General features: G+C 38.4%; 1 protein-coding gene, 1 long non-coding RNA gene and 1 pseudogene across 8 annotated transcripts in view; 1 reads left to right on the top strand and 2 right to left on the bottom strand.

The window, feature by feature from the left end:
- The window catches only part of LOC144330299 (uncharacterized), a 523,359-nt gene that overhangs the window by 70,410 nt on the left and 428,284 nt on the right, over window positions 1-24,665 (top strand). For 3 of the 6 annotated variants that reach the window (XR_013396348.1, XR_013396344.1, XM_077941213.1), the window contains one exon: window positions 3,225-5,569. The exons of 1 other annotated variant lie outside the window; for it this stretch is intronic. Coding sequence is in view for 1 of the 5 variants with exons in the window: in XM_077941213.1 (XP_077797339.1) it covers window positions 3,225-3,257 (33 nt within the window). In the remaining 4 variants the exon portion in view is untranslated. Of the gene's footprint in view, window positions 1-3,224; window positions 5,570-18,800; window positions 19,919-24,665 lie in introns of those variants that run through there. 2 more of the 6 variants (XR_013396342.1, XR_013396343.1) reach the window with 2 other exon arrangements.
- The window catches only part of LOC144330300 (uncharacterized), a 116,474-nt gene that overhangs the window by 58,549 nt on the left and 33,260 nt on the right, over window positions 1-24,665 (bottom strand). The window contains exon 3 of the long non-coding RNA XR_013396349.1: window positions 20,655-20,829. This is a non-coding gene — a long non-coding RNA (uncharacterized LOC144330300). The remainder of the gene's footprint in view (window positions 1-20,654; window positions 20,830-24,665) is intronic.
- LOC713267 (T-complex protein 1 subunit eta pseudogene) lies at window positions 13,464-15,204 on the bottom strand (annotated as a pseudogene). Its single transcript, XR_092260.4, has one exon. The product of XR_092260.4 is annotated as a T-complex protein 1 subunit eta pseudogene (transcript).

The raw sequence follows: 24,665 nt of genomic DNA, 5'->3' as shown, positions 1-24,665 counted from the left end.
TTACTTAGTGAAACAGTAAATAGCATGGTGCTGAGGTACAGAACAAGGAAAATAATTAAATATTAAATGTTTACAAATCATTTCAAAAAGAATTGGTAAGAGTTAGAGGAGGATTAGCAAGAATGTTAAATTGGAGAAAATGGCTATTAAAGGTGTCAGGAGCCATACAGGACAAGATTCACAAGCCAGTACAACTTACAGAATTGAACAATGTGTAAAAATAAAAGAGTAGAAGTGAAGAAGACGTTAGAGAAATGAAGGATGGAAAATAATCCTCCTGCTGAATCCAGGTACAAGGAAACATTCAGGTGGGGGAAGAATGACTGGGAGATGGATTTTCCAATCCACAGGGGTTTAAAGATGTTCTATGTCAGTAGTCCATAGAAAATTGCATAAAATTATACAAACACATAATTAAAGCTAAACATTCAGAATGTTAGGCAGCACCATTCTGAGCCAGATGGTAGTTGATTCTGACTATACTTTGGGCACTGAGGACCTAATTAGTCTTTGCAAGAAGGTGTGCAGGTGTCAGTCAATTCTGAAGTTATCGCTCAGCAGAACAGATTAATGGATACACTGAAATATTTGAAATTGATGAAGCCTGAGGTAAGTTTCAAACACTTTTTTGCAGAAGCTTAGGAGCTTAGAGAACATGTAAGACATTTGATTTAGGTCTGTTTCTGAAAGTCTACAAGTATGTGCTGTATGTTTATCTTTTTGTTTCTTCATCTCAAATCACCAGTCCCAGTAAGGATTAGTTTTAAAGAGGACTGTTTTGTATGCTCTAATACTGAACTATTAATCTAAAATGATCATGTTTGTATTTATTTATTTATTTATTTAGAAGGAGTCTTGCTCTGTGGCCCAGGCTGGAGTGCAGTGGTGCGATCTTGGCTCACTGCAACCTCCGCCTCCTAGGTTCAAGCAATTCTCCTGCCTCATCCTCCTAAGTAGCTGGGATTACAAGTGTGCCCAGCTAATTTTTGTATTTTTTAGTAGAGACAGGGTTTCACCAGATTGGCCAGGCTGGTCCCAAACCCCCAGACCTCAGGTGATCCACCCGCCTCGGCCTCCCAAAGTGCTGGGATTACAGGCGTGAACCACTGTGCCCAGCTGATCATGTTATTTTAATATCATTATGTTTTACCCATTCACTAAGAGATGTTTGGGCTTGACAATGTAAACCTAACTTGAATGGTAGCAGAGACCAAAGAATTCCTGAGAAACAGTCAAATAACTTGAGTTCCACTAGGCTACCTTCTCAAACATTAGTGTTCATAAGTTTTCCCTGGCTAACGGATTGAAAATACAGATGCCAATGATCATCCTCAGTGATTCTGGTTCAATAAGTTTGTGATGGGAACTGAGAATCTGTACTTTTAACAAATACTGATAGGCAATCAGTAGACCATCCTTTGCAAATCACGTACAAGCCAAGAGTTACTTGAGGGTAAAGGCAATTATTTATCATTTATAATTGCTTCAGGATCCAATGTAATGATGTCTGGCAATAGTTAATAATGATTTGTGGACTGAATAATAGGCAAACTTTACGTCTCATGATTATTTCTCACTCTGGATTGTTCTCATTTAATATCAAAGTACTTTCAGGTTCTGCAATGTTTGACTAGAATACTAGTCTTAAATTCTTCATCCTAAACAACAGAATCATGTATTATAATTGGGGTTCCTGTACATTTCATCCTTCAACATTTAAAAAATACTAATTGAGCTCACACTATATCCCAGAGACTCTTCTAAGCACATGGGATATATCTGTGACAGAGACAAAGATCACTCCTGCATGGAGCTTACATTCTAGAAGTTTGAGGTTTGAAATTATTTTCTCAGAATATAATTATGTAAGTTCTTAACACTAGAGAGTTTCTTACAGACTCTCAAATTAAGTAAAAAATTTATTTTGGCAACTTCTGAAGCTCACTGAGGAGAAGAGAGATTGGCTTAAAGCACCAGGGAATTTTATTTTTGCACATAAATATTTATATGTGTAAAGGGGTGTGTGGTTAATTATAAGCGATGGGAGGAGAATGACAGATGCTTAGATCCTCTGTCCCCATGGAGAGACAGACCTTGCCTGTTGGAGTGTAGTGGCACATTGTGTGGTCTGTATACTGAATCACTGATTTAAATATTGCAGCAGCTGGAGTGCAAAGTATATCAGCAAATACTACAGGAGGAGGAGTGCATGTGTCCTGAATACAAAGTAAGAATAAAATAGGTTTGCATAGTCACATTGAGCAAGGCAGTGGCTGTGGACAGCCTTTTTTTTTTTTTTAATGTATTTTAGTTTCAAAGGAGAACTAGAGGAGGGCAACTGAACAGTCCAGGAAACACAGACTGGCCACAGGCAGGTAAATGAGTAGAGGACTGGTGCTGCTTCCTGAATCCCAAATTTCTATTCCCTGCAGAGAGGGAGAGAGAAAGGAGAAAGGTGGGGATGGGGGGTGGGGGAGGGAGGGAGTAGGGGGGGGGAGAGAGAGAGAGAGAGAGAGAGAGAGAGAGAACTCTACTTAACGCTGGGGAAAACCTACTCAGATACTTCATCTCTGTAATGAAAGAAGTAAACGAAACAGGTATAGACCCGACTTCAAGGCTCATGAGAAAAATGAAAAGGAAAAACTACAGTTTTCTTTGTCAACTTTAATTTTATTGCCTCTACTTCTGGTGTGATAAGAAGTTCAAAATTCTTTTCTCAATTTTCCTTTAATAAATAAATAATATCTCTAATGGCTTTCTAGTTTACACAGACCACTCCTTTCATCATTTACTATTTTTTCCCCTGTTTTACAGGTTGGGAATGTGAGGCACAGAGTTCAAATGATGGTACACAAAGACCACTTCATTTTGTAAATAGCAGAACAGACTAAATCCAGGTTCTCTAATTACAAAATCATATTGCCCTTCTTACTCCTGTTTTTGTTTTTGTTGTTGTTGTTATTGTTATTGTCTCTCCTCTCCCTTTATAATTTCCAAAGGCAGAAATGACAAAAAAGCTGGAGGAGTGAGGCTGGGGGTGGGAAGTGAAAAAATGCTTTACACTGATGGGTAGAAATTTGGTACTTACAGATATGATGTTGAAAAGGAGTAGGAAAAAAATAAAAGCAGTTTATGCAGAAATCTGAATTCAAACAGTAAATGAACAGATATATTTCACACTTGAAACAATGAAATAGCTAAAATCCTTAAACTCTTTTTCTCAGCAGTCTAGATTCCTACTCTACCACCTGTACTGAAGATGTCATATCAACTGGTGAACTTCCTGTAAAGATCATCTGACTAAAAAGTGTTTCCCAAAGTTCCAGGTTATCACAAGAGCCACCTTCATCTCAACATGAAAAGGTCCTTCATAGTCATCAGAAATTATGACCCAGGGTCATTTAATGTGCTAATTCCTTGTAAGTCTGGGTCACAGCTCCTCATCCATGCTGATGCCAGTGGATTTTGTAATGTTCATGTGGAAACAGCAGGGAACAGTGAGCTGGATTCCATTCTGCCTCATGCCTCATCAACCAGATGGTTGGCTGTATCAAAGCCAGTAATGCTGATGTCAGAAGCGAGAGAACACAGCTGGATTTTCAGGTTCAAGGGGAAAGAGGGAATCTATAATGCCTAAAGTTTGGGAGAAAATTGCCTTTGGACTGGTGGTTAGAGCCAACTAGAACTGATGGAGAGTTTTTAATGTTAAGTCCTGCAGCAACATTTCTGTGTAATTGCTTTTTGAGCCATGGTAGGATCTGAATTCTCTTTATCTCACACCTGCTAACAGGCCTACTGGTGCCAGTCAGCTAGCTATTGTGTACCAGATCTAGATGAGATTTTAGCACTGACATATTAGGCTCCCACTAATTCCTGGCTACTACTGTGTATCTTCTTTTATCCCTGGATTTCTGGTGACTAGCATGAAACCAAAAACTATGAGGATGGAAAATAGCTTAGAAAACCAGTTCCTAGAAACTTGATGAAGATGTTATTTTTTGGTATGTCACTATAATTTTGCACCTTGACTAAGATGTGAGAAATTTAATACATAGCCTTGTTTTCTGGCTTGATTGTTGTAGGGCTAGGAGGAAATCTAATTATAGGCATATGAGACAGAGGATGCTGGACAGAGCTATTTCGTTACTACTTCCTTACTAGGGCTCATACAATGTAGAAAACTTGAAAAAGGGGACTCAGGTCTTTATTCTATCACAGTTGCTGCTAAGATGTTCATTGCCCAACTGTACTTGTCCCATTTGAATATGAACACTCCCTTACAAAATTTTGGCCATGGCTCCAAAGGCCCTGGGACATGCTACCCATGTGTTACCACATCAGAGGTCTTATCACTTCTGGGCCACTGCATGGAAAAGGGGTTCAAGTCTTCTATCCACACCTGAAATAAACAATATTCCCCTCCCTTCCCAAAACACTTTGACTCTGTAGGAATCTCTCTCTCTTTTGCCCTCTCTCTCTCCAAAGTTCAGGCTGTTAATCCCTGTTTCCCAAGTACCAGCTTCTTCCCAAAGATGTGGAGTAAGGTTGGGGTAGTGGGAAGGGTGTTGCTTTCAGGGTCTCTTCTGGAAAACAAAGAACCTACTACAATAATTCCCACAGATCAAGGGATATTGATCACAGGGACATGATTATTCTTCTTGGAAGGGAGGAAGGATAAGGAAAATTTCCCTTTTATTCTTTGTATTCTCTTACTGCAGCAAGAACAAGGTAAAATAAATATCTCAATGAATCATCCTGCCACAGAGAAGTAGGTGACTTGTAGGTTATTGAGGTTCAGTGAAGACTTGTGGGCTATGAACAGACTTATCTATGATTAAGTCAAGTTTGGGAATGTAGGACCAGAGAATGATTGAGCAATGATTTACAGATGAGTGCTTGATCCAGGAGGATTCAGGCAATACTTCATTGGGGCAATAAATGTGACATTTGGTGTCAGGAGAATAACAAATCCAGGGAGGGAGGGCTATTCAGACCTAAATGTGCAGGGCCAGTAAACAGTATTTCTGATGCCAGGAGTGCCTGCATGTAAGTGTGCATAAAATGCTTAAGCAGTAATCCTTCTGTGATGCTGCAAAAAGGCAATTTCTCTCACAGCTGCAGCAGCAAAAGGGGTGCCATGGATTTTAACCCCCAGGAATTAACCTATGTAAATGACTTCTGGGTATCAGGAAAGATTTTTTCCAAAAAGCACTCAGCCCAGAAGTAGCTCTTTTCTTGCCAACATTCTGGGTGATTTATACAACTGTTCTCACTGAAGAGTGCAGAGAGAAGGGATTTTGCAGCACTACATGATTGTAGAACTGGAGGCAAGAGATGTCCCCTGAAGTTGTAATAATTGCACAGAGACAGAGTGAAAAGATCAGTTGGACCAAGACAAAGACATTTATTTTAGCCATAACAGTGCACTGATGTGATGGACTTAATAAATAATGCCTTGGCTACATGATTTTATTACTATCTATTATTTGTAAATAATGACTACTATATGCTTATTGTATTATGATATATTACAATAAGGTAAATAAAAAAATAACATGTATTAAATAGTTACAATTTTACTGTGTTCTATGGTATATTTCAAAAAATGTCTACAAATTTGTCCCTTCTTCATATCTATACCACAGATGGTAACTTCCTATACTAACACTGGGCTAGAAAAATATGACTTGTATTGATAAATGAGAAAAATAGCAAATGTAACACAGGTGGATTTTGAAAGTGCTTGAGTAGTGGAGTTGCTCTGTTGCTGCTCTTAGATGCCTAAACAATCCTGTGAACAAGCCCAGGCTACTCTATGGGAGGACTGGGGCACAAGGTCTACTTACCTCCATCATTAGAGCCGACAATGAGTCAAACTCCAGAAGCAGGATGAATAGTTGGTCAATGATGGACTGTATACACTGGAGTAAGCTGCATTGAGACCAGGGGAAGAAACTCCCAGAGAAGCACAGCCCAAATTGTGACCTACCCAATTGTGAGCTAAATAAATGGTTCTTATTTTAAGCAAATAAGTTTTGGAATATTTTGTAATACAGGCTTGTTATGCAGCAATAGATAATTGATATAGTTCTTTACACACATATAGCTCATTTAATGTTCACAACAGCCCTATAAAATTGATATTATTATCACTTTCATTTTACAGATGAGGAAGCAGGGGCAAAGAAGGAATGAGTACATGAATCAGTCTCATACAGCTTGTAAATGGTGGGACCAAGATTGAGACAGCCTGATTCCAGTGTCCATACACTTAACTGCTACGTGTGATTAAACATTAAGTATTAATTAATTATTAAACCAAAAAAAAGCAAAACACCTGTCCTTTAAAAATGGTTAAATTAGTTTGTTTTAAAAAAATCACTCTATTATATATGATGGATTATTATGTAGGTATGATTGACATACAAAAAGGTATACATACCTAACGTACAAAACTTAATGAGTTTGAAGATGAGTGTATACCTATGAGACCATTATCACAATCTATGCCATAAACATATCCACCACCTATAAATGTTTCCTCCTGGCTTCTTTATGTATTGTTATTATTATTATTTTGTGATAAGAACACTTAACATAAGATCTACCCTCTCAGCAAATTTTAAAATATTACAGTACTCTTAACTGTAGGCACTACATTGTATAGTACATCTCTGAGATTTATTCATCTCATATAACTGAAACTTTGTGTCCTTTTACTAATACTTTACCATTTCCTCCTCACTCCAGTCCCTGGTAATCATAATTCTACTCTTTTTCTATGAGTTTGACTGTTTTCAATTTCTCATAACAAATGGCATCATGTAGTATTTGTCCTTCTGTGTCTGGCTTATTTCACTTGGCATAATGTCCTCCAGGTTCATTCATGTTGTTGCCAATGGCAGGATTTCCTTCTTTTTTTGAGGTTGAATAATATTCGTGTGTGTGTGTGTGTGCACGTGCACCTGTGTGTGCGTGTGTGTGTGTATATATACACACACATATACACACACACACATATACACACATATGTATATATACACACATATATACATATATATACACACATGTATATCTTGCCTTTCTTTCAACATTTTTCTGCTCTTCTGATATGTTATCATCTGTATGGATATCAGTAACCATACTTCTACAGATGATGTCAATCTCAATCTACTTATTCCTCTTAAGGTCTGCCAATCCCTGAGCTCCACACTTCCCCTAAATAAATATATAATCAGTCATCTTCTCTGCTCTGTCTAATCAGCATGGCTCTTCCTTTCTCTTATTTTTTTATTTGAGGTATTGAGTGGTGGTCTCATTATCCCTTGACAAATCCTAGAGCAATAGTAAAATAAAACAAAGAGATAAAACTAATAAGACCATGATGAAAATAAAGTGAAATTATAAAAATATTCAGTTATTCCAGAAGAAAGCAGGAAAATGGAAAAAGGAAACAAAGGATAATTGGGAAAAATAGGAAACAAATAATAAGATGCTAGATATATGAAGCTAACCATATCAATATTCACACTAAATATAAATGATCTAAAGAATCCAACTAAAAGGAAGAGGTTGTCTCATTGGATTAAAAATCAAGTCCCAGCTATATGCTGTTTCTAAGAAAGCAACTTTAATGATAAAGACAGATAAACTAAAAATAGATAAAGACATAATATGCATGCACCACTTTAAAGTAAGCTGGGGTGATTATATTAATATTATATAAAATAAATTTCAGAACAAGGAATATTACTAGGGATAATGATAAATTGATCAATTCATGAAAAGGACATAACAATTGCAAATACCCATGTGCATAACAGCAGAGATTTAAAATACATGATACAAAAAACTCATATAATTGAAGTGAGAAATAGAAATCCATAATTATAGTTGGAGACTTCAACATTCCTCTCTTAATAATTGATGGGAGATGTATGCAGAAAATCAGTAAGAGTATAGAAGAGTTTACAGATTACAAAATAATCTATGTGGAAAATCCTAAGGCCTCTCCAAAAAATGACTAAAACTTGTGAATTCAGCAAAGTCACAGCATACAAGATCAATATGAACTGTGTAAACAATTGGAAAATGAAATCTATTTATATATACCATCCTCATTTTAGCAGCTTCTGTACTTTGGAATTTGCCTATAGCTTTAGGCAATTTTAATTGATTTGTAACCCCCAAATGTATACTCCTGGCACTCTCACACTCACTTGTGGACATGCACAGAGCAGTGAAAAATTTAAGTCACCTGATGTTCATATTCCCTGCTGATGTTGAACAAGATGATGCTCTGTCTTGTTATTTCATCTCTCATACTATAAACAAGTGCCCTTTTTGTGCTCTATTTAATGCCACTTTTTGCATAATTGTGCTTTTTTGGAGTGGTTTTGCTGTTCAAAATGGCCCCCAATCATATTGCAGAAGTGATGTCTAGTATTCTTAAGTGCAGGAAAGCTGTGATATGCCTTACAAAGAAAATGTATGTATCAAATAAGCTTTGTTCAGGCATGAGTTACAGTGTTGTTGGCTATGAGTTCAATGTTAATGAGTCAACAATATATAAGAAATAACGTGTCTTTAAGCATAAATATACATAAAACAAGATTATGTACTGAGCTGTTGATAAAAACATTACCAGAGACTTGCAGGAACTTTATCTTTATTCTCCCTAGGAACAATGGTTTAGTTTTGCTAATTCAGTGTTTACGGAGACTTTATAGAACATAACTACTGTGCATAATAATAATTTAGTGTACTTACAGTGAACAATTAGAAATTTCAATGAAATCAATACCATTTGTAATAGAATTGAAAACTGTAATATTTAAGAATACATTTAGTAAAATATGTACTAGTCCTGTATTCTTAAAACTACAAAACATTGTTTTGAGAAATTAAAGAAAGTCTAAACAAATGGAGACATATACCATGCTCATGAATTAGATGACTCAATACTGTTAAGATGTCAAAATCTTAGCAGGCTTTCCTTGGTAGAAATTGAAAAATTCATTCTAAAATTTATAAAGAAACAAAAAAATCTAGTATAGAGAAATTTTGAAAATAAAAAACAAAGTTGGAGGAATTATAGTGTCTTAAAATCAGATACATGGTACTTTGATTTTGGCATAAAGATAGAAATATAGATTAACAATAAGACAGAGGGTCTTTCATGTTCTCATAAGTGGAAGCTAAACAATGGCTACTCATGGACATAAAGATGGCAACAATAGACACTGGAGACTACTAAAAGGAGGGAGGGAGGAAGGGGGACAAAAGTTGAAAAACTAACTATTGGTTACTATGCTCAGTACTTGGGTGATGGGATCAATTGCACCCCAAACCTGAGCATCACACAATATACCCAGGTAACAAACCTGCATATATGCCCCTGAATCTAAAATGAAAGTTGAAATTATTTTAAAAAAAGAATAGAGGGTCTAAAATTAGACTTCGCTATATATAGTCAGCTGATTCTTGACAAAGGTACCAAGGTGATTCAATTAGAAAATATAATCTTTTCAACAGATGTGCTAGAAAAATTGTATTTCTATTAATATATGCAAAAGAACCTTTTGCAGGTACAATTTGGGAGAGAGTTACTATAGGTATGGATAATTGGAAACAAGATTCAGAGTTTATGGAGCCTTGTAGGATGAAGCCTGGAAGAGGCATCTTCCTGGCATATTTCAACTCTAAAGTGCATTTTTTTGTACCTCAAGTCTGAGATGACTTATATTTCTGAAGACTGGTGTTATTAAGTACACAGGGTATTACTCATTAGTTTCAGCTGAAGAGCTACCTCTCCTCTGGTGCTTAAGCAGCTAATCTCACCCACACATGTCTAAGGTACTTGTAATAGAGAATATATTTGGAAAATGCTTAACCTTTGACTAGAGATCTAAGTATAGAAAAGGGAAATATGTTGAAGGCATAAGAGAAAGATCCACTTCATATTTCACCGGATATAATTCTGAGTTTAGCAAACCCAACTTTTTTAATGGTTTTAATACTAGATTAGCCGTAAACTTGAATACTTTGCCTACATTTTCCTTGTTGACTTTTTCCATTCCTTAGATGTGATTTTTCTGATGTTTATATTGTAGTAAAATATATATAACATAAAATTTATCATTTTAAAGTGTGCAATTCAGTCACATTAGTCATACGTCAGTAACAGAGATACAGTCTAAGAAATGCATTATTAGGCTATTTTATCATTGTGCAAATGTCATAGGGTGTACTTAAAAAATCTAGACGGTATAGCCTACTACATACCTAGGCTACGTGGTATAGCCTATTGCTTCCAGGCTACAAACTTGTACAGCATGTTACTGTACTGAATAGATACTGTAGGCAATTGTAACACAATGGTATATGCATAGCTAAACCTTTCTAAACATAGAAAAGGTAATGTATTGCACTGCAAAGTTACCACAGCTATGACATCAACGGGTGATAGGAATTTTTCCACTCTATTATCATCTTATGAAAGTACCATTGTATATGTGGTTCCTTATTGACTAAAACATGACTATGTGGCACATGACTGTAATTACATTCACAATGTTGTGTAATCATTACTACTATTTCCAAAACTTCTTCATTACTCCAAACAGAAACTTCATAACCATTAAGCAGTACCTCCTCATTCTCCCTCTCCCTAGCCCCTGGTAAACTCCAGTTTACTTTTTCTATGAATTTGCCTATTCAAGATATTTCATATAAGTGGAATCATACATTCATCCTTTTGCATTTAGCTCATTTAATTTAGCATAATATCATCAAGGTCCATCCATTTTGTGGCATATGTCAGAATTTCATTCCTTTTTATGACTGAATAATATTTCATTGTATGTATATAACAAGTCTTGCTTATCTATCCATCTGTCGAGGGACATGTGAGTTGTTTCCACTTTTTGACTATTGTGAATAATGCTGCAATGAACATTGGTGTACAAGTGTCTGTTTGAGTCCCTATTTTCAGTTACTTTAGGCATATACCTAGGAGTGGAATTGCTGGATCATAAGGTAACAGGGTGATTTTTCAAAAGCATAAATAATGAGTAACAATTAAAGAAGAATTAAACTATAGAGATAAACTCAAAGAAAGAAACAAAATCTGCCTGTTAGCAATAAATCATTTTTCCTGTCTTGTTCTGTGCTTCTTACATTGTATAGCATAATGTTTAAATGTAAAGTTGGGCACAAATGGTACCTGAAAGTAGTTTTTGTGATCACCTTCTCTTTATAGTTTATATTGCTAGTGAGTAGAAGGAAATCATAGCTAAGGTAGCTTCAGAATAGGGTGAACGACTTCTCCCAATTTGCCTGGGACTTTCTGGTTTTAGCATTGAAAGTCCAACATTCTAGAAAATCCCTAATTCTCAAGCAAACTGCTGCAGTAAGTGACTGTATTGCAGAGTCTGCCAATAACATATACAGGCATACCTCAGAGATACTACAGGTGTGGTTTTGACCACCACATTAAAAGGAATATCACAATAAAGTGACTCATACAAATTTGTTGGCTTTCTCGTGCGTATAAAAAGTTATGTTCATACTATACTATAGTCTGTTAAATGTGCAATAGCGTTAGGTCTAAAAATAATGTATACATCTTAATTAAAAATACTTTATTGTTAAAAAATGCTAATGATCATCTGAGCGTTCAGCAAGTCATAATCTTTTTGTTGGTGGAATGTCTTGTCTCAGAATTTGATGGTTGCTGATTGATCAAGGTGGTGGTGACTGTGGCAATTAAAGAAAGAAAGACAAAAATGAATTTTGACATATTGATTGACTCTTCCTTTCACAAAAGACTTCTCCATAGCATTTGATGATGTTTGATAGCATTTTACCCACAGTAGAACTTTCAAAATTTTAGCTAATCCTCTCTGACCCCTCTACTGCTTTGTTAACTAAGTTTATGTAATATTCTAAATCTGTTCTTATCATATCAACAATATTCACAGCATCTCCACCAAGAGTAGATTCCACCTCAAGAAATTACTTTCTTTGCTAATCCCTAATAAGCAACTCCTAACTTGTGAAAGTTTTATCAAGAGATTGCCGCAATTCAGTCATGTCTTCAGGCTCTGCCACTTATTCTTTCTTTGCTATGGAGACACATCCTTCACTGAAGTCTTGAACCCCTCAAAGTCAACCATGAGGGGTGGAATCAACTTCTTTCAAAATACTGTTAATGATGACATTTTGATGTCCTCCCATGAATCATGAATGTTATGAATGAATCAAGAATAGTGAATTCTTTCCAGAAGGTTTTCATTTTACTTTGCTCAGATCCATCAGAGGAATCACTATCTATGGCAGCTATAGCCTTAAAGAATGTATTTCTTAAATAATAAGAATGGAAAGTCAAAATTACTTCTTGATCCATAGTCTGCAGAATGGATGTTGTGTTAACAGGCATGAAAACATTATTAATCTACTTAGACATCTCCATCAGTACTCTTAGATGACCAAGTGTGTTGTCAGTGAGCGGTTACATTAGGAAAGGAAGCTTTTTTTTTTTTTCCTGAGCAGTAGGTCTCAACAGTGGGCTTAAAATATGTATTGTATCATGCTGTAAACAGATTGGCTGTCATTCAGGCTTTGTTATTCAATTTATAGAGCACAGGCAGAGTAGATTTACCATGATTCCTTAGGATCCTAATACTTTTGAAATAGGAAATAAGCATTGGCTTCAACTTAAAGTCCCCAGCTGCATTAGCCCCTAAATTTTGAGTCAGCCTACTCTTTTTTTTTTTTCAATTTTTTAATTTCAATAGTTCTTGAGGTACAGGTGTTTTTTGATTACATGGATTAGTGCTTTAGTGGTGATTTCTGAGATTTTAGTGCACCCATCACCTGAGCAGTGTACACTGTACCCAATATGTAGTCTTTTGCCCCTCACCCCTTTCCTAACCTTCGCTGCCAAGCCCGCAAAGTCTATTATATCATTTTCATGCCTTTGCTTCCTCATAGCTTAACTCCCACTTATAACTAAGAACATATGGTATTTGGCTTTCCAGTCCTGAGTTACTTAGAGTAAAGGCCTCCAGCTCCATCCAATTTTCAGCTTGCTCTTTGAAGCCTTGGAGCCAAGCATTGACTTCTCTCCTGCTCCAGAAGTCTTAGATGGCATCAATGATCTTAGCTATATCTTCTGGATAACTTACAGCAGCTTCTACATCAGTGCTTGCTCCTTCACCTTGAACTTTTATGTTATGAAGACAGCTTTTATTAAACCTCATGAAGCAACCTCTGCTAGCTTCCAACTTTTCTTCTGCAGCTTCCTCATCTCACTCACCCTTCATAGTATTGAAGAGAGTTAGGGCCTTTCTCTGGATTAGGCTTTGGGTTAAGGGAATGTTGTAGCTGATTTGTTCTTCTACTCAAACCACTAAAACTTTCTCTCTCCATATCAGCAGTAAGGCTGTTTGACTTTCTTTCTTTTTTTTTTTCCGAAGTCTTACATTTTATTTAAATAGCCTCCAGTGAGAAGAGAGTGGGCCAACTGCTACCCCTTCCTTGTAAAATGAAGTAACCAACCCAAGGAGAGTAGGTGCACCCAGCAGTCAGCCAGTCATGTGATAGGTGGGGTGCCTCTCAGTGCGGGCGGCCATGACCACGGCCGCAGCCTGCTGCTGGGGGAGCATCCACAGTCGAGCGGGGGTTCTTGATGGTTTCATCTACAGACACGATCAGGCACGCAGCCTCAGAGGCTGCTGTGAGGGCATTGATCCGCACCATAGCTGACTCCCACACGAAGGCCTCAAAGTTGTCAGCAATGTCCTCGTTGTTGATGTCCACCCCATACCATATGCCCCTCTGGGCATGCCGAGCCCGCAGCTTGTTGAGAATGTTTGTGGCATCAAAGCCAGCATTGTCACACAGCTGGTGTGGGATAATCTCCAAGGCCTTGGCATACGCCCCAATCAGCAGCTGCTGTTTTCCTGGAACAGTCCTTGAATAATCCTGCAGGTACTTGGAGAGCTCCATCTCAATGGCCCCGCCACCAGCCACCACTGAATCATTCTTGATAGTCCTCCTGACGATCATGATGGCATCATGCAGGGACCCCTCTGTCTCCTCCATAAACTACTGGGCACCACCACGGAGGATGAAGGTGCATGTCTTGGCCTTGGGGCAGCCAGTAAAAAAATTGTACCTCTCGCCTCCAATCTGGGTCTCTTCAAACACCTGGCATCGACCCAGCACATCTGCTGACAGAGTATTCAGACTGGTCTGGATTGAGCCTCCACAGGCCATCATTGTCCTCTTCAGATCCTCCTCAGGTACTCGGCCAGCACAGAACATGTCTCTGTCAGCAAAGTACTGGGTGGCCACATCCCCATTGGGGAGTTTGGACAAGACGACTTTGGCTCCAGAATGATGGATCTTCTCTAACTTGTCATTAGAGAATGTTCCACTCAGCATCAACAATTGCCTGATAATCCTCAACTGTGTGGACTCTTATCTCGGCATTGTCTTTCTCAGCTTTCAACTTGAGCTCGACATTCAAAAGGGCGATCTTGGGATTGTGGTACTTTTTGGGTTGCATTTCAAACCCAGCGTAAGAGAAAGTCTTCTTGAATGCAACACCAGCTACCAGCTGAGAATCCTCGAGGGCTCCACCCTGTACCTTCTTGATTCCAATCATTTTAAGCTGCAGCAAATCATCGAGCATCATCACTGCATCCACCACCGTCTTAACAAAGAAAGCTTTCTGCTGGGAGATCAGCTTGGAGCTCAGAGCAGTCATGGCACACTTTTCCAGCAGCTTCCTCTGCTCCACTTTATCAGCCTTCTTCACAGTCACAGCAATCTCTTTGATCTTGTTAACTGCCAGCTGGGTGGCTGTGCGGAAAGCTTGAATGATGATTAGGATTTGGCAATGTCTACCAAAGTCTTTGCTGCAGGATGGACAACATCAAGAAGTTTCAGAATTGTGGCCCCATCATTAGAAATTGTTGCTTTGCCTCTGCAATCTACAGTAAGCTTGTCCATGCCACGGGGACCCAGGGTGGTTCTTACAGCTTCAGCAATCACCTGGCAGGCACTGATGTTACTCACAAGCTGGGGGATGCTTTGGAAGCTATCAGTCCCCTCTTTCAATAGGATAACTGGTGTGGGCATCATTTTGGAAGCTTATTCAGCAGCCCGCCACTCTCCCCTCTTCTCCGAGACCCGGCCACCCGGCTGTTTGACTTTCATATTCTTGTGTTCACTGGAGTAGCACTTTTAATTTTATTCAGTAACTTTTCCTCTGCATTTACAAGTTGGCTAATTTCGGCACAGGAGGGTTAGCTTTTGGCTTATGTCAGCTTTTGGCATGCCTTCCTCACAAAGCTTAATCATTTCTAGCTTTTGATTTCATGTGAGAGTTGTGTGACTATTCCTTTCTCTAGGATTATTAATTAACCTGATTTCAATATTGTCGTGTCTCAGGGAATAGGGAGGCCCAAGGAAAGGGACTGAGACCAGGGAATGACCAGTCAGTGGAGCAGTCAGAACACACACAACATTTACTGATTAAGTTTTACATCTTATTTTGGCACAATTTGTGGTGCTTCAAAAACAGTTATAATAGTAACATCAAAGATCAGTGATCACAGATCACCATAACAGATATAATAATAATGACACAGTTTGAAGTATTGCAAGAATTACCAATATGTACGTAGAGACACAAAATGAGCATGTGTTATTGGAAATATGAACTTACTTGACACAAGGTTGCCACAAACTTTCAATTTGTGAAAAATACTGTATCTGTGAAGCACAAATAAAGTGCAATAAAATTCAGAAGTGAAAGTAGGGCTTTAATATGGACTTGCTTTTCCTTTATGGTACAGCCTTGAGGTTATGCTTTAAGAAAAGTGTTCTTGTTATTTACATTATAAAATCATACTACTCCGTCGGGCGCGATGGCTCACACCTGTAATCCCAGCACTTTGGGAGGCCGAGGCGGGTGGATCACGAGGTCAGGAGATCGAGACCATCCTGGCAAACATGGTGAAACCCTGTCTCTATTAAAAATACAAGAAATTAGCCAGGCGTGGTGGCAGGTGCCTGTAGTCCCAGCTACTCGGGAGTCTGAGGCAGAAGAATGGCGTGAAACCAGGAGGCGGAGCTTGCAGTGAGCCGAGATCACGCCACTGCACTCTAGCCTGGGCGACAGAGTGAGACTCCATCTCAAAAAAATAAAAAATAAAATAAAATAAAGTAAAATAAAATAAAATAAAATCATACTTACTTTACAAACAAGTTTTCTTAACTGGCAGCATTTCTTTGAATTACAGTGTCCTTGGCACGTTTTGTTTATTGGTCATTAGTCACTCAATGGAGAGTCTGGGGAATAACTGCCAAATGCCAATCAATCAGAAATGAGGATAAAAAATTTATCAAATAATAAAATAAATCACTGGGAAAGTGCAAATAAGTATATTTTGTTTTCCATAAAAATACATGTATCCTACAAGTGGATTGATTTGGGCTGGAAAGATATTCTTCCTTGGTAGTTAGAAGATGTATTTTAGAAGTTCTGCATTAGAAAGAACCTTGTCGAATGTCATTAAGAGAATCACTGAACTGAACTTAAAACTGGAGATAAGATTGTTATTTTTGAAATGGGGAGACCAGGTAAATAGGTTTTGCTAAATTCTGGGGACAAAGAGATGCTGCTGAAACCCCACTCAAAATGTGGTAACAGTTATTTTTATTCTATCAGGATCTTCACACTTGAAGATGTATTGTACCCTATCTCCTTTAATTACTTCTGTTTCAGATATTATACATAGAATACCCGAGTACTACTGAAGGGGCACACTAATTAGAACCATAGAAGGATTTAGCACCATAAAACAATAGTAAGGGATTAGTGAAGATGTGATAGAGTCCATAACAAGCATATTTTGAGTAAACAAAAATTAGTTTTCTTGAAGAGGATTCCACAGAATGAGAAAGTAACATGAAGAGATAAAAATGATGTGAATAGAAATGGAAAAATAAACTTCTGCTTTAATAAGCCTCTATGATTAGATAACAAGATATGTGTGGGATTACCCAGGACCCAACCATTAAGACATTAAGCTGATTCAGGAAAGCAGTTCTTACTAAATACCCCATTTAAAATAATTTTCAGCTTCATCAGTCCCTTATTTTGTATTGTGTCATTGCTTTTCAAATCTAAGCATATGGCTTTTTTCATTATATTTATCTTAAGCACACCTCTTTCCTTTTTTACAGACTTCACATTTTTATTGCTTTACCCCTATAACATACTTGAGTGGCTTTCATAATAATAATAACAGCAGTAACAATAACAATAGCATCCACCATTTGTGTGTTTCATTTTTCCCAGAGGGTTTGCCAAGTGCTCTGTATGATTTATTCTCATTTAATCTCCCAACATCCTAATGAGAAAACTGAGGTTTAGAGACATTATGTGATTTGTTCAAGGTCAAACGGAGCTAAATGGTAGAGCCAGAATTTTAATACCAGGGTCTACTTGACCAGAATCTTTGCTCTTAACCATTGCATAGCACCTGCCACCACTGCAGGTTTTTAAGGCTATAGCATCCTTGGCTATGGGGGAATCATAGTCCTGAGACCATGAGATCACCCATCTTTGCCAGAGAGGCTGTCCAAGAGACTTCAGGGCTTTTTGTCTGATAACTGGGCAGTAGCTGTTAGGTTCCTTTATCTTCTTATATGTGATTCTTTAATTCCTGATTATTCTCAGAAGATCTTTGGAAGAGTAGTTAGACAGCTGTTATTTTAAATCACAAGGTTAGGTCAAGAAGAACTAGTCAAAGATTAAATGACCTGCCAGGGTACTGAGCAAACTCCTCTGGGCTAGGCTCTGCAGGAGAGAGAAAAGCCAGATGGGGTAATTGCCCTCACCCTGGGGTTTCTGTCTTATGGGGTTCAGAGCTAGACCCCTTGGTTCTCTCTGTCCTCCTGCAATAGTTTGTTTCTCTACTGCTAATTTTTGCCCCAGCAAAACTGTGCTGTCCAGTTTATCTTAGGGTACTTTGGGAATACCCCAGAAGGCCACCGTATAAACCTACATGTAGTAAATTGAAGCCTATGTTTCTGTAATGGATGGAAAGAAAAGCAACAAAACAAACAGTTCATTATGTTAAATCTGATTTTAATTCTTCTTTTTTAAAAAAGCAAATGGCATGATATTTTGGCAGACTTTTCGACAGCACCCACATTTGATTTGATGAGATGTGTGCTCCTATTTGAGTTATGTCCAAAAGAGGGCAGACAGATGGAAGGGTTTTACAAAAGGAAAAAAATATCCTGGTTAGTGTGAGCCCAGAATTCCTAATTTGCTTTTAATTTTTTCTCTTTAAAAGCAATAAATAGGTCTTAACAGATGGACTAACACTTGAGTTAAAAGCATCCTTTGAGAAACTACAAGCAATGAATGCTTTATACAGATGTAGAGAGTTCAAATGCATGCAAATCATAGCAAACCACACAGAGTGAGGCTAGAGAAGCATAAACTTTCTGAGAAAGGAGGTTTAGGAAAAACGTACACTCAGACCTATAAAACAATCTTCTGTGACCTTTCAGCATAGATTTTCTTTTGTTTTTTGAGACAGGGTCTAACTCTGTCACCCAGGCTGGAGTGCAGTGGCGTGATCTCAGCTCACTGAAGCCTCGGCATCCTGGGCTCAAGAGATCCTCCTACCTCAGCTTCTTGAGTGAGCGGGATTACAGGCACATGCCACAACACCTGGCTGATTTTTTGTTTTGTTTTGTTTTGTGGAAACTAGATTTCACCATGTTGCTCAGGCTGATTTCGAACTCCTGGACCCAAGCGATTGTCTCACCTCAGCCTCCCAAAGTGTGGGATTACAGACAGAGGCACTGTGTCTGGCCCAGCATAGATTTTCAAACTGTGAGTCATGACCCACTGTTAGGTCATGAAATCAATTTAATCAGTTGTGATCGGAATTTGAAAAAAAAGGTGATAGTGGTAGTGGTGGGGCCAGAAACCGGATCTATTCAGAGTGTACCATGTGTGGTAAAAATCAATGTTCTCTCATGATGGTTTGTTTCTATTACATATTGTATCCTGGGTCATGATGCATTATTTACTATAGGTCATGGTTAAAATATGTGTATTCTAGAAAGTGCTGGTCTAGCAGATGATTAATGCAAATATATTGCAACATGACTCCATTCATGAGCCCCTTTTTTCTGCTTCTCTCCACATCTAGTCCATTAGCTTTCTGCCCAAAATATGGGATATGCTGTATTCGTCCACTTCCATCTACTTTTCATTTCCACTACTTTCACCCTTATCCAACCCACTAGCATACGTCATTTTAGGCTATAGAATAGTCTCCTAACTATTCTCCTGGCTATCATTTGGGCCACCTGCAATCCATTCTGTATGTGGCAGCCACAGGAATCTTTTAAAAACATAAATCAAATAACTATTGCACCTAAACCACTGCACTGGTTTTCCTTTGAATTTAGAATGAAGTCTAAACCTCTTAACATGCTAAAACCTACATAGACTGGTCCCTGTCTATCTCTCCAGCTTTATATCCTGCTGTCCTTCCGTAGACTCCAACTTGGTCTTGTATCTGCTCTTCTCTTTCCCTGGAAAGTGCTCTGCTCAGATCTTAGCAAAACTCACTTCTTTTCCCACACAAGACTCTCCTGAACCATGTAGATGAAAGTGCATTCTCTGATCCACCCTCCTCGTGACGCTGAATAGTCTCTCACATTCCCTGCACCAGTTGCCTCAGATTTACTTTCTTTGTAGAATGTTGTCACTGTCTGAAAGTATCTTCTTTGTTTACTTGCTTATTATCTGTTTTCTTCTGTAAATGCCAAAACATTGGGACCTTGTCTGTGTTGTCCTAGACTGTATCCCCAGCCTTTAGAACAGGGCCAGTGTGGCAGTAGTATGCGCTAAAAAATATTTGTGAATGAATGAATGAATTTGCTTTAGGATATTCCAAAGGCCCACATTATTTTTTTTCAAAGTTTTATTTTTAATTGACAAATAATAATCATATATATTTATGGGGTACAATGTGATATTTCGATACATGTATACATTGTGGAATGATTATATCTAACTAATGAACATATCAATCACCTTACGTTCTTAACACTTTTTGCAATGAGAACATTTAAAATCTACTCTTTTAGCAATTTAAAAATATATGTTATTATTATTACTAACCATGGTCACCATGCTAAGCAATAGATTTTGAAAACCTTCCCCACTGTCTAACTGAAACTTTGTACCCTTTGATCAATATCTCCCCATTCTGCACTCCATACCACCTGGTAACCACCATTCTACTCTCTACTTCTATGGATTTGACTTTTTTGGATTCCACATAGACGTGAGAGCAAGTAGTATTTCTGTGCCTATTTCGCTTAACATAATGCCTCCAAGTTCATCCATGTTGTGGCAAATTACAGAATTTCCTTCTTTTTTAAAAGATGAATACTATTCTATTGTGTATATGTATCACATTTTCTTTATTCATCTGTTGATGGACCATTAGTTTGTTTTTGTATTTTGCCAAAGGCCCACATTCTGAGGACACCAAACATAGACAAACTATGAACAGAGTGAAGCTGGAACTTTTTCCTTATCCTACCAGTTGGATGTGGCATTTTGAAGCCAAGTTCCTCTGGGTGTGGCTTCCTTGGTTACTGCCATATTTGGTTCTCTTTCCCCTCAAGACTTGTTGCCATGACCCTGACAGACTTGAAGTGCTGATAATATGGTGTTAGGAAACCAGAGTTCTGTGATCTGAATCTTGATTCTTTTATCTGTAAAATAAAGACAAGAATAAATTTACCTACTAGAGATGTTTTCAGGACTAAATAAGAAAGTGGGTATGAACAATAAATATCTGCTATTGTGATTACTAGTCTCTTCAGGTATTTTAAAAGAATCAGAAGTGAATGTGAAATGCTTTTTTTTTTAATTTTTATTTTTTATTATTATTATACTTTAAGTTCTAGGGTACATGTGCATAACGTGCAGGTTTGTTACATATGTATACTTGTGCCATGTTGGTGTGCTGCACCCATCGACTTGTCAGCACCCATCAACTCGTCATTTACATCAGGTATAACTCCCAATGCAATCCCTCCCCCCTTCCCCCTCCCCATGATAGGCCCCGGTGTGTGATGTTCCCCTTCCAGAGTCCAAGTGATCTCATTGTTCAGTTCCCACCTATGAGTGAGAACATGCAGTGTTTGGTTTTCTGTTCTTGTGATAGTTTGCTGAGAATGATGGTTTCCAGCTGCATCCATGTCCCTACAAAGGACACAAACTCATCCTTTTTTATGGCTGCATAGTATTCCATGGTGTATATGTGCCACATTTTCTTAATCCAGTCTGTCACTGATGGACATTTGGGTTGATTCCAAGTCTTTGCTATTGTGAATAGTGCCGCAATAAACATACATGTGCATGTGTCTTTATAGCAGCATGATTTATAATCCTTTGGGTATATACCCAGTAACGGGATGGCTAGGTCATATGGTACATCTAGTTCTAGATCCTTGAGGAATCGCCATACTGTTTTCCATAATGGTTGAACTAGTTTACAATCCCACCAACAGTGTAAAATTGTTCCTATTTCTCCACATCCTTTCCAGCACCTGTTATTTCCTGACTTTTTAATGCAAACTGCTCATCAGAAGTTGGGGCATCATCCTCAAGGACTCATTTCCCTTTATCCCCACATCCAATCACCTACCAGTTTCTATCAATACTTCTTCTTCTTTATAAAGTGGGGGCAGCCCCATTTAAACTCCTTTGTAATTTGAGATCTGGCACGGGGCCCAAGAATTTGATTAGATGAACTGACATGCCTGGAGCACAGAGATATTTTTAAAATATTAGTTTCCTTCCTTTTCCTAAGGAAAATTCATCTGTCCCTTTCCCCAAGATATTCCTGGTATTTGGTGCCACACAAGGCTCTCCTGTGCTGTGTAGATCAGGGTGCTTTCTTGGGCTTGTCAACCCTCAGTTGTTACCACCCTCTTGCACAGATGCAGAATGAAGGGGTAAATTCTCCTACAGTCCCCCTCCCCTGCTTTGCATTCCTCATGTGATTTAAATAGTTGCTGAAATCTCACATGATTCCACTTAGGTATCCCAGCAGTTCTACATTACTCCTAACTTCTAACTGGTTGAAGTAATCACATGCTTTTACCAAACCAGTCATGCATGCCTATAGTCCTCCTTCATGCTCTTATCAGGGAAGGCACTTATATTTTGGCTGGCCTTGCACTTTTTGCTAGTAATAAGCCACATTCATTTATTATGACTTTTTAAATAAACTTAATTTCCCCAATCTTTCTTCCCTTCTCATCTAATTATTTATCAGCTGGACTATTGTAATGGCCACTAAGTTGTTTTCTTGCCTTTCATCTCATACCTCTCCAGTTAACTTGTTGTTATTGTTGTTATCTCATCCTCACAGGACCATCCCCAAAATTTCACAGTGACAATTATACAGTCTGAGAAACAAATTAAGTCCAGAGTGATAGAACTGGTGAGGCATGACTCCTACTTTTCTTATCCATCTCAAAAGAGCTACTCTAAGTATGCTAACTATAGACCAAATAAGAGGGTAGTGCCCCAGTGGACAAATTCCAGGTCTGAGTGTGTACTAAATTGCTGGTTAACCTGGGCAGCTCATATCGTGTCTCTGAGCCTTAGTGTGCACATCTGAAACAATAAAAATAGTAATAGCTAAAGTTTCTTTTGAATTTACTATGTGCCAGGCACTGTTTTAGTGCTTTACATAGACCTACTCATCATTTCAAATGCCTTTTGAGGTAAATACTACTATTGTCTGCATTTTAGAGATGAGAAAAATGAGGCAAAGAGAGGTTGAGGAACTAGTCCACAGACACACTATGGTAAGAACCACAGTCCCAGAGCTAGAAAGTGTTGGGACTATGGTTCAAACCCAGGCAGTGGCTCCAAAGCCTGCAGTTGGATGCTGTAAAAAGGAGTTGAATTAGATGAGCTTCGGTCTACCTCTAAAACTATCTTAAGTTCATGTGCCAGAGAAGGCTACTGGTTTCCCCCAACAAACAAAGGTTAGGAACAGTGCTATGTTAAGGTGTGACACTGCAACCAGTACAGTTCATCCTCAGGTAGGGAACATTGTCTAAATATAGAACCTCCCTTAACGTTGGAAGGTCTGACTAAACTGGGTTAGTTGCTGGGTGAGGTGTTAGAGGCAGCGCAAGGAGAAAGGTGTGCCAGCTTCGCAGTAGTGCTGCATAACAATGTAGGGCAAGATTCCTCCCTGAGCTCTGCCCTGCTTGCATCACTGCTTTTATTGCACGTCCTTTAGCGGGATTATATAATGCCGATTAAGGTAGATTACTTTATGAATCAATTTGCCTCTCAGGGAAATCAGGGCATTTTGCCAAACTCTTTTTCACCAAAATGACAATTCCATGGCTTTAGGTTGATTCTCTTTTTACTTGTTTGTCAATTGCAAGGGAAACTCTGGTTTGTGTCTCTTCCATGCACAGCTGGACTGTCTTTGGACGTGCATACTTTCCAACAATGTTAACTTCTTCTTCTGGCTTGTTCTTTGGGATATGATTTTAGACCTTTGAGATACTGTTGTGAGTTGAATTGTATCCCCCCAAAAGAGATGTTTAAGTCTTAGACCCCTGTACTTGTGAAAGTGACCTTAATTTGGAAATAGGGTCTTTGCGGATGTAATCAAGCTATGATAAGGTCATACTGGAGTAGAGTGGACCCTAATACAATAGCTGGTTTCCTGAAAGAGAGGTAATTTGCACACAAACACGCAGACACAGGGAGAATACCATGTGATCATGGAGGTGGATATTAGAGTAGTTCATGTATGAGCAAAGGAATGCCAAGGACTGTGGGCAAACACTAGAATCGAGAAGTAAGCTAAGAACCATTCTTCCCTAGAACTTTCAGAGGGAGCATGGCCCTGCTGATATCTTGATATCAGACTGTGAGAGAATAAATTTCTGTTTTTATGCCACCCAGTTTGTGGTACTTAGTTATGGCAACCCTGTGAAACAAATGCAAATGCTTCTCTGGATCTTTTGCCAAAGATGTTAAATGGGCTCCATAAGCATAATTTCATTAATTCATGCAACATAAATTGAACTATTTAAAGAGGACGTGCCATGGAACTAGGACTAGGATGCTGGCCCACAGACCTGAGATGCAGCTCTGGCTCTGCTACTTACTAACTGTATGACTGGGGGACAAATCATTCATCCTTTCTGAGTTTTTTTTTAAATGTCCATCAGTGACAGACTGGATTAAGAAAATGTGGCACATATACACCATGGAATACTATGCAGCCATAAAAAAGGATGAGTTCGTGTCCTTTGTAGGGACATGGATGCAGCTGGAAACCATCTTTCTCAGCAAACTATCGCAAGAACAGAAAACCAAACACCGCATGTTCTCACTCATAGGTGGGAACTGAACAATGAGATCACTTGGACTTGGGAAAGGGAACATCACACACCAGGGCCTATCATGGCGGGGAGGGAGGGATTGCATTGGGAGTTATACCTGATGTAAACGACGAGTTGATGGGTGCTGAAGAGTTGGTGGGTGCAGCACACCAATATATGTA

The sequence above is a fragment of the Macaca mulatta genome, chromosome 7 (assembly GCF_049350105.2).
Source record: "Macaca mulatta isolate MMU2019108-1 chromosome 7, T2T-MMU8v2.0, whole genome shotgun sequence".
NCBI classification, from domain to species: domain Eukaryota; kingdom Metazoa; phylum Chordata; class Mammalia; order Primates; family Cercopithecidae; genus Macaca; species Macaca mulatta.
The sequence above is the reverse complement of the archived record's forward strand: the minus strand, read 5'-3'. Positions and strand labels throughout refer to the sequence as shown.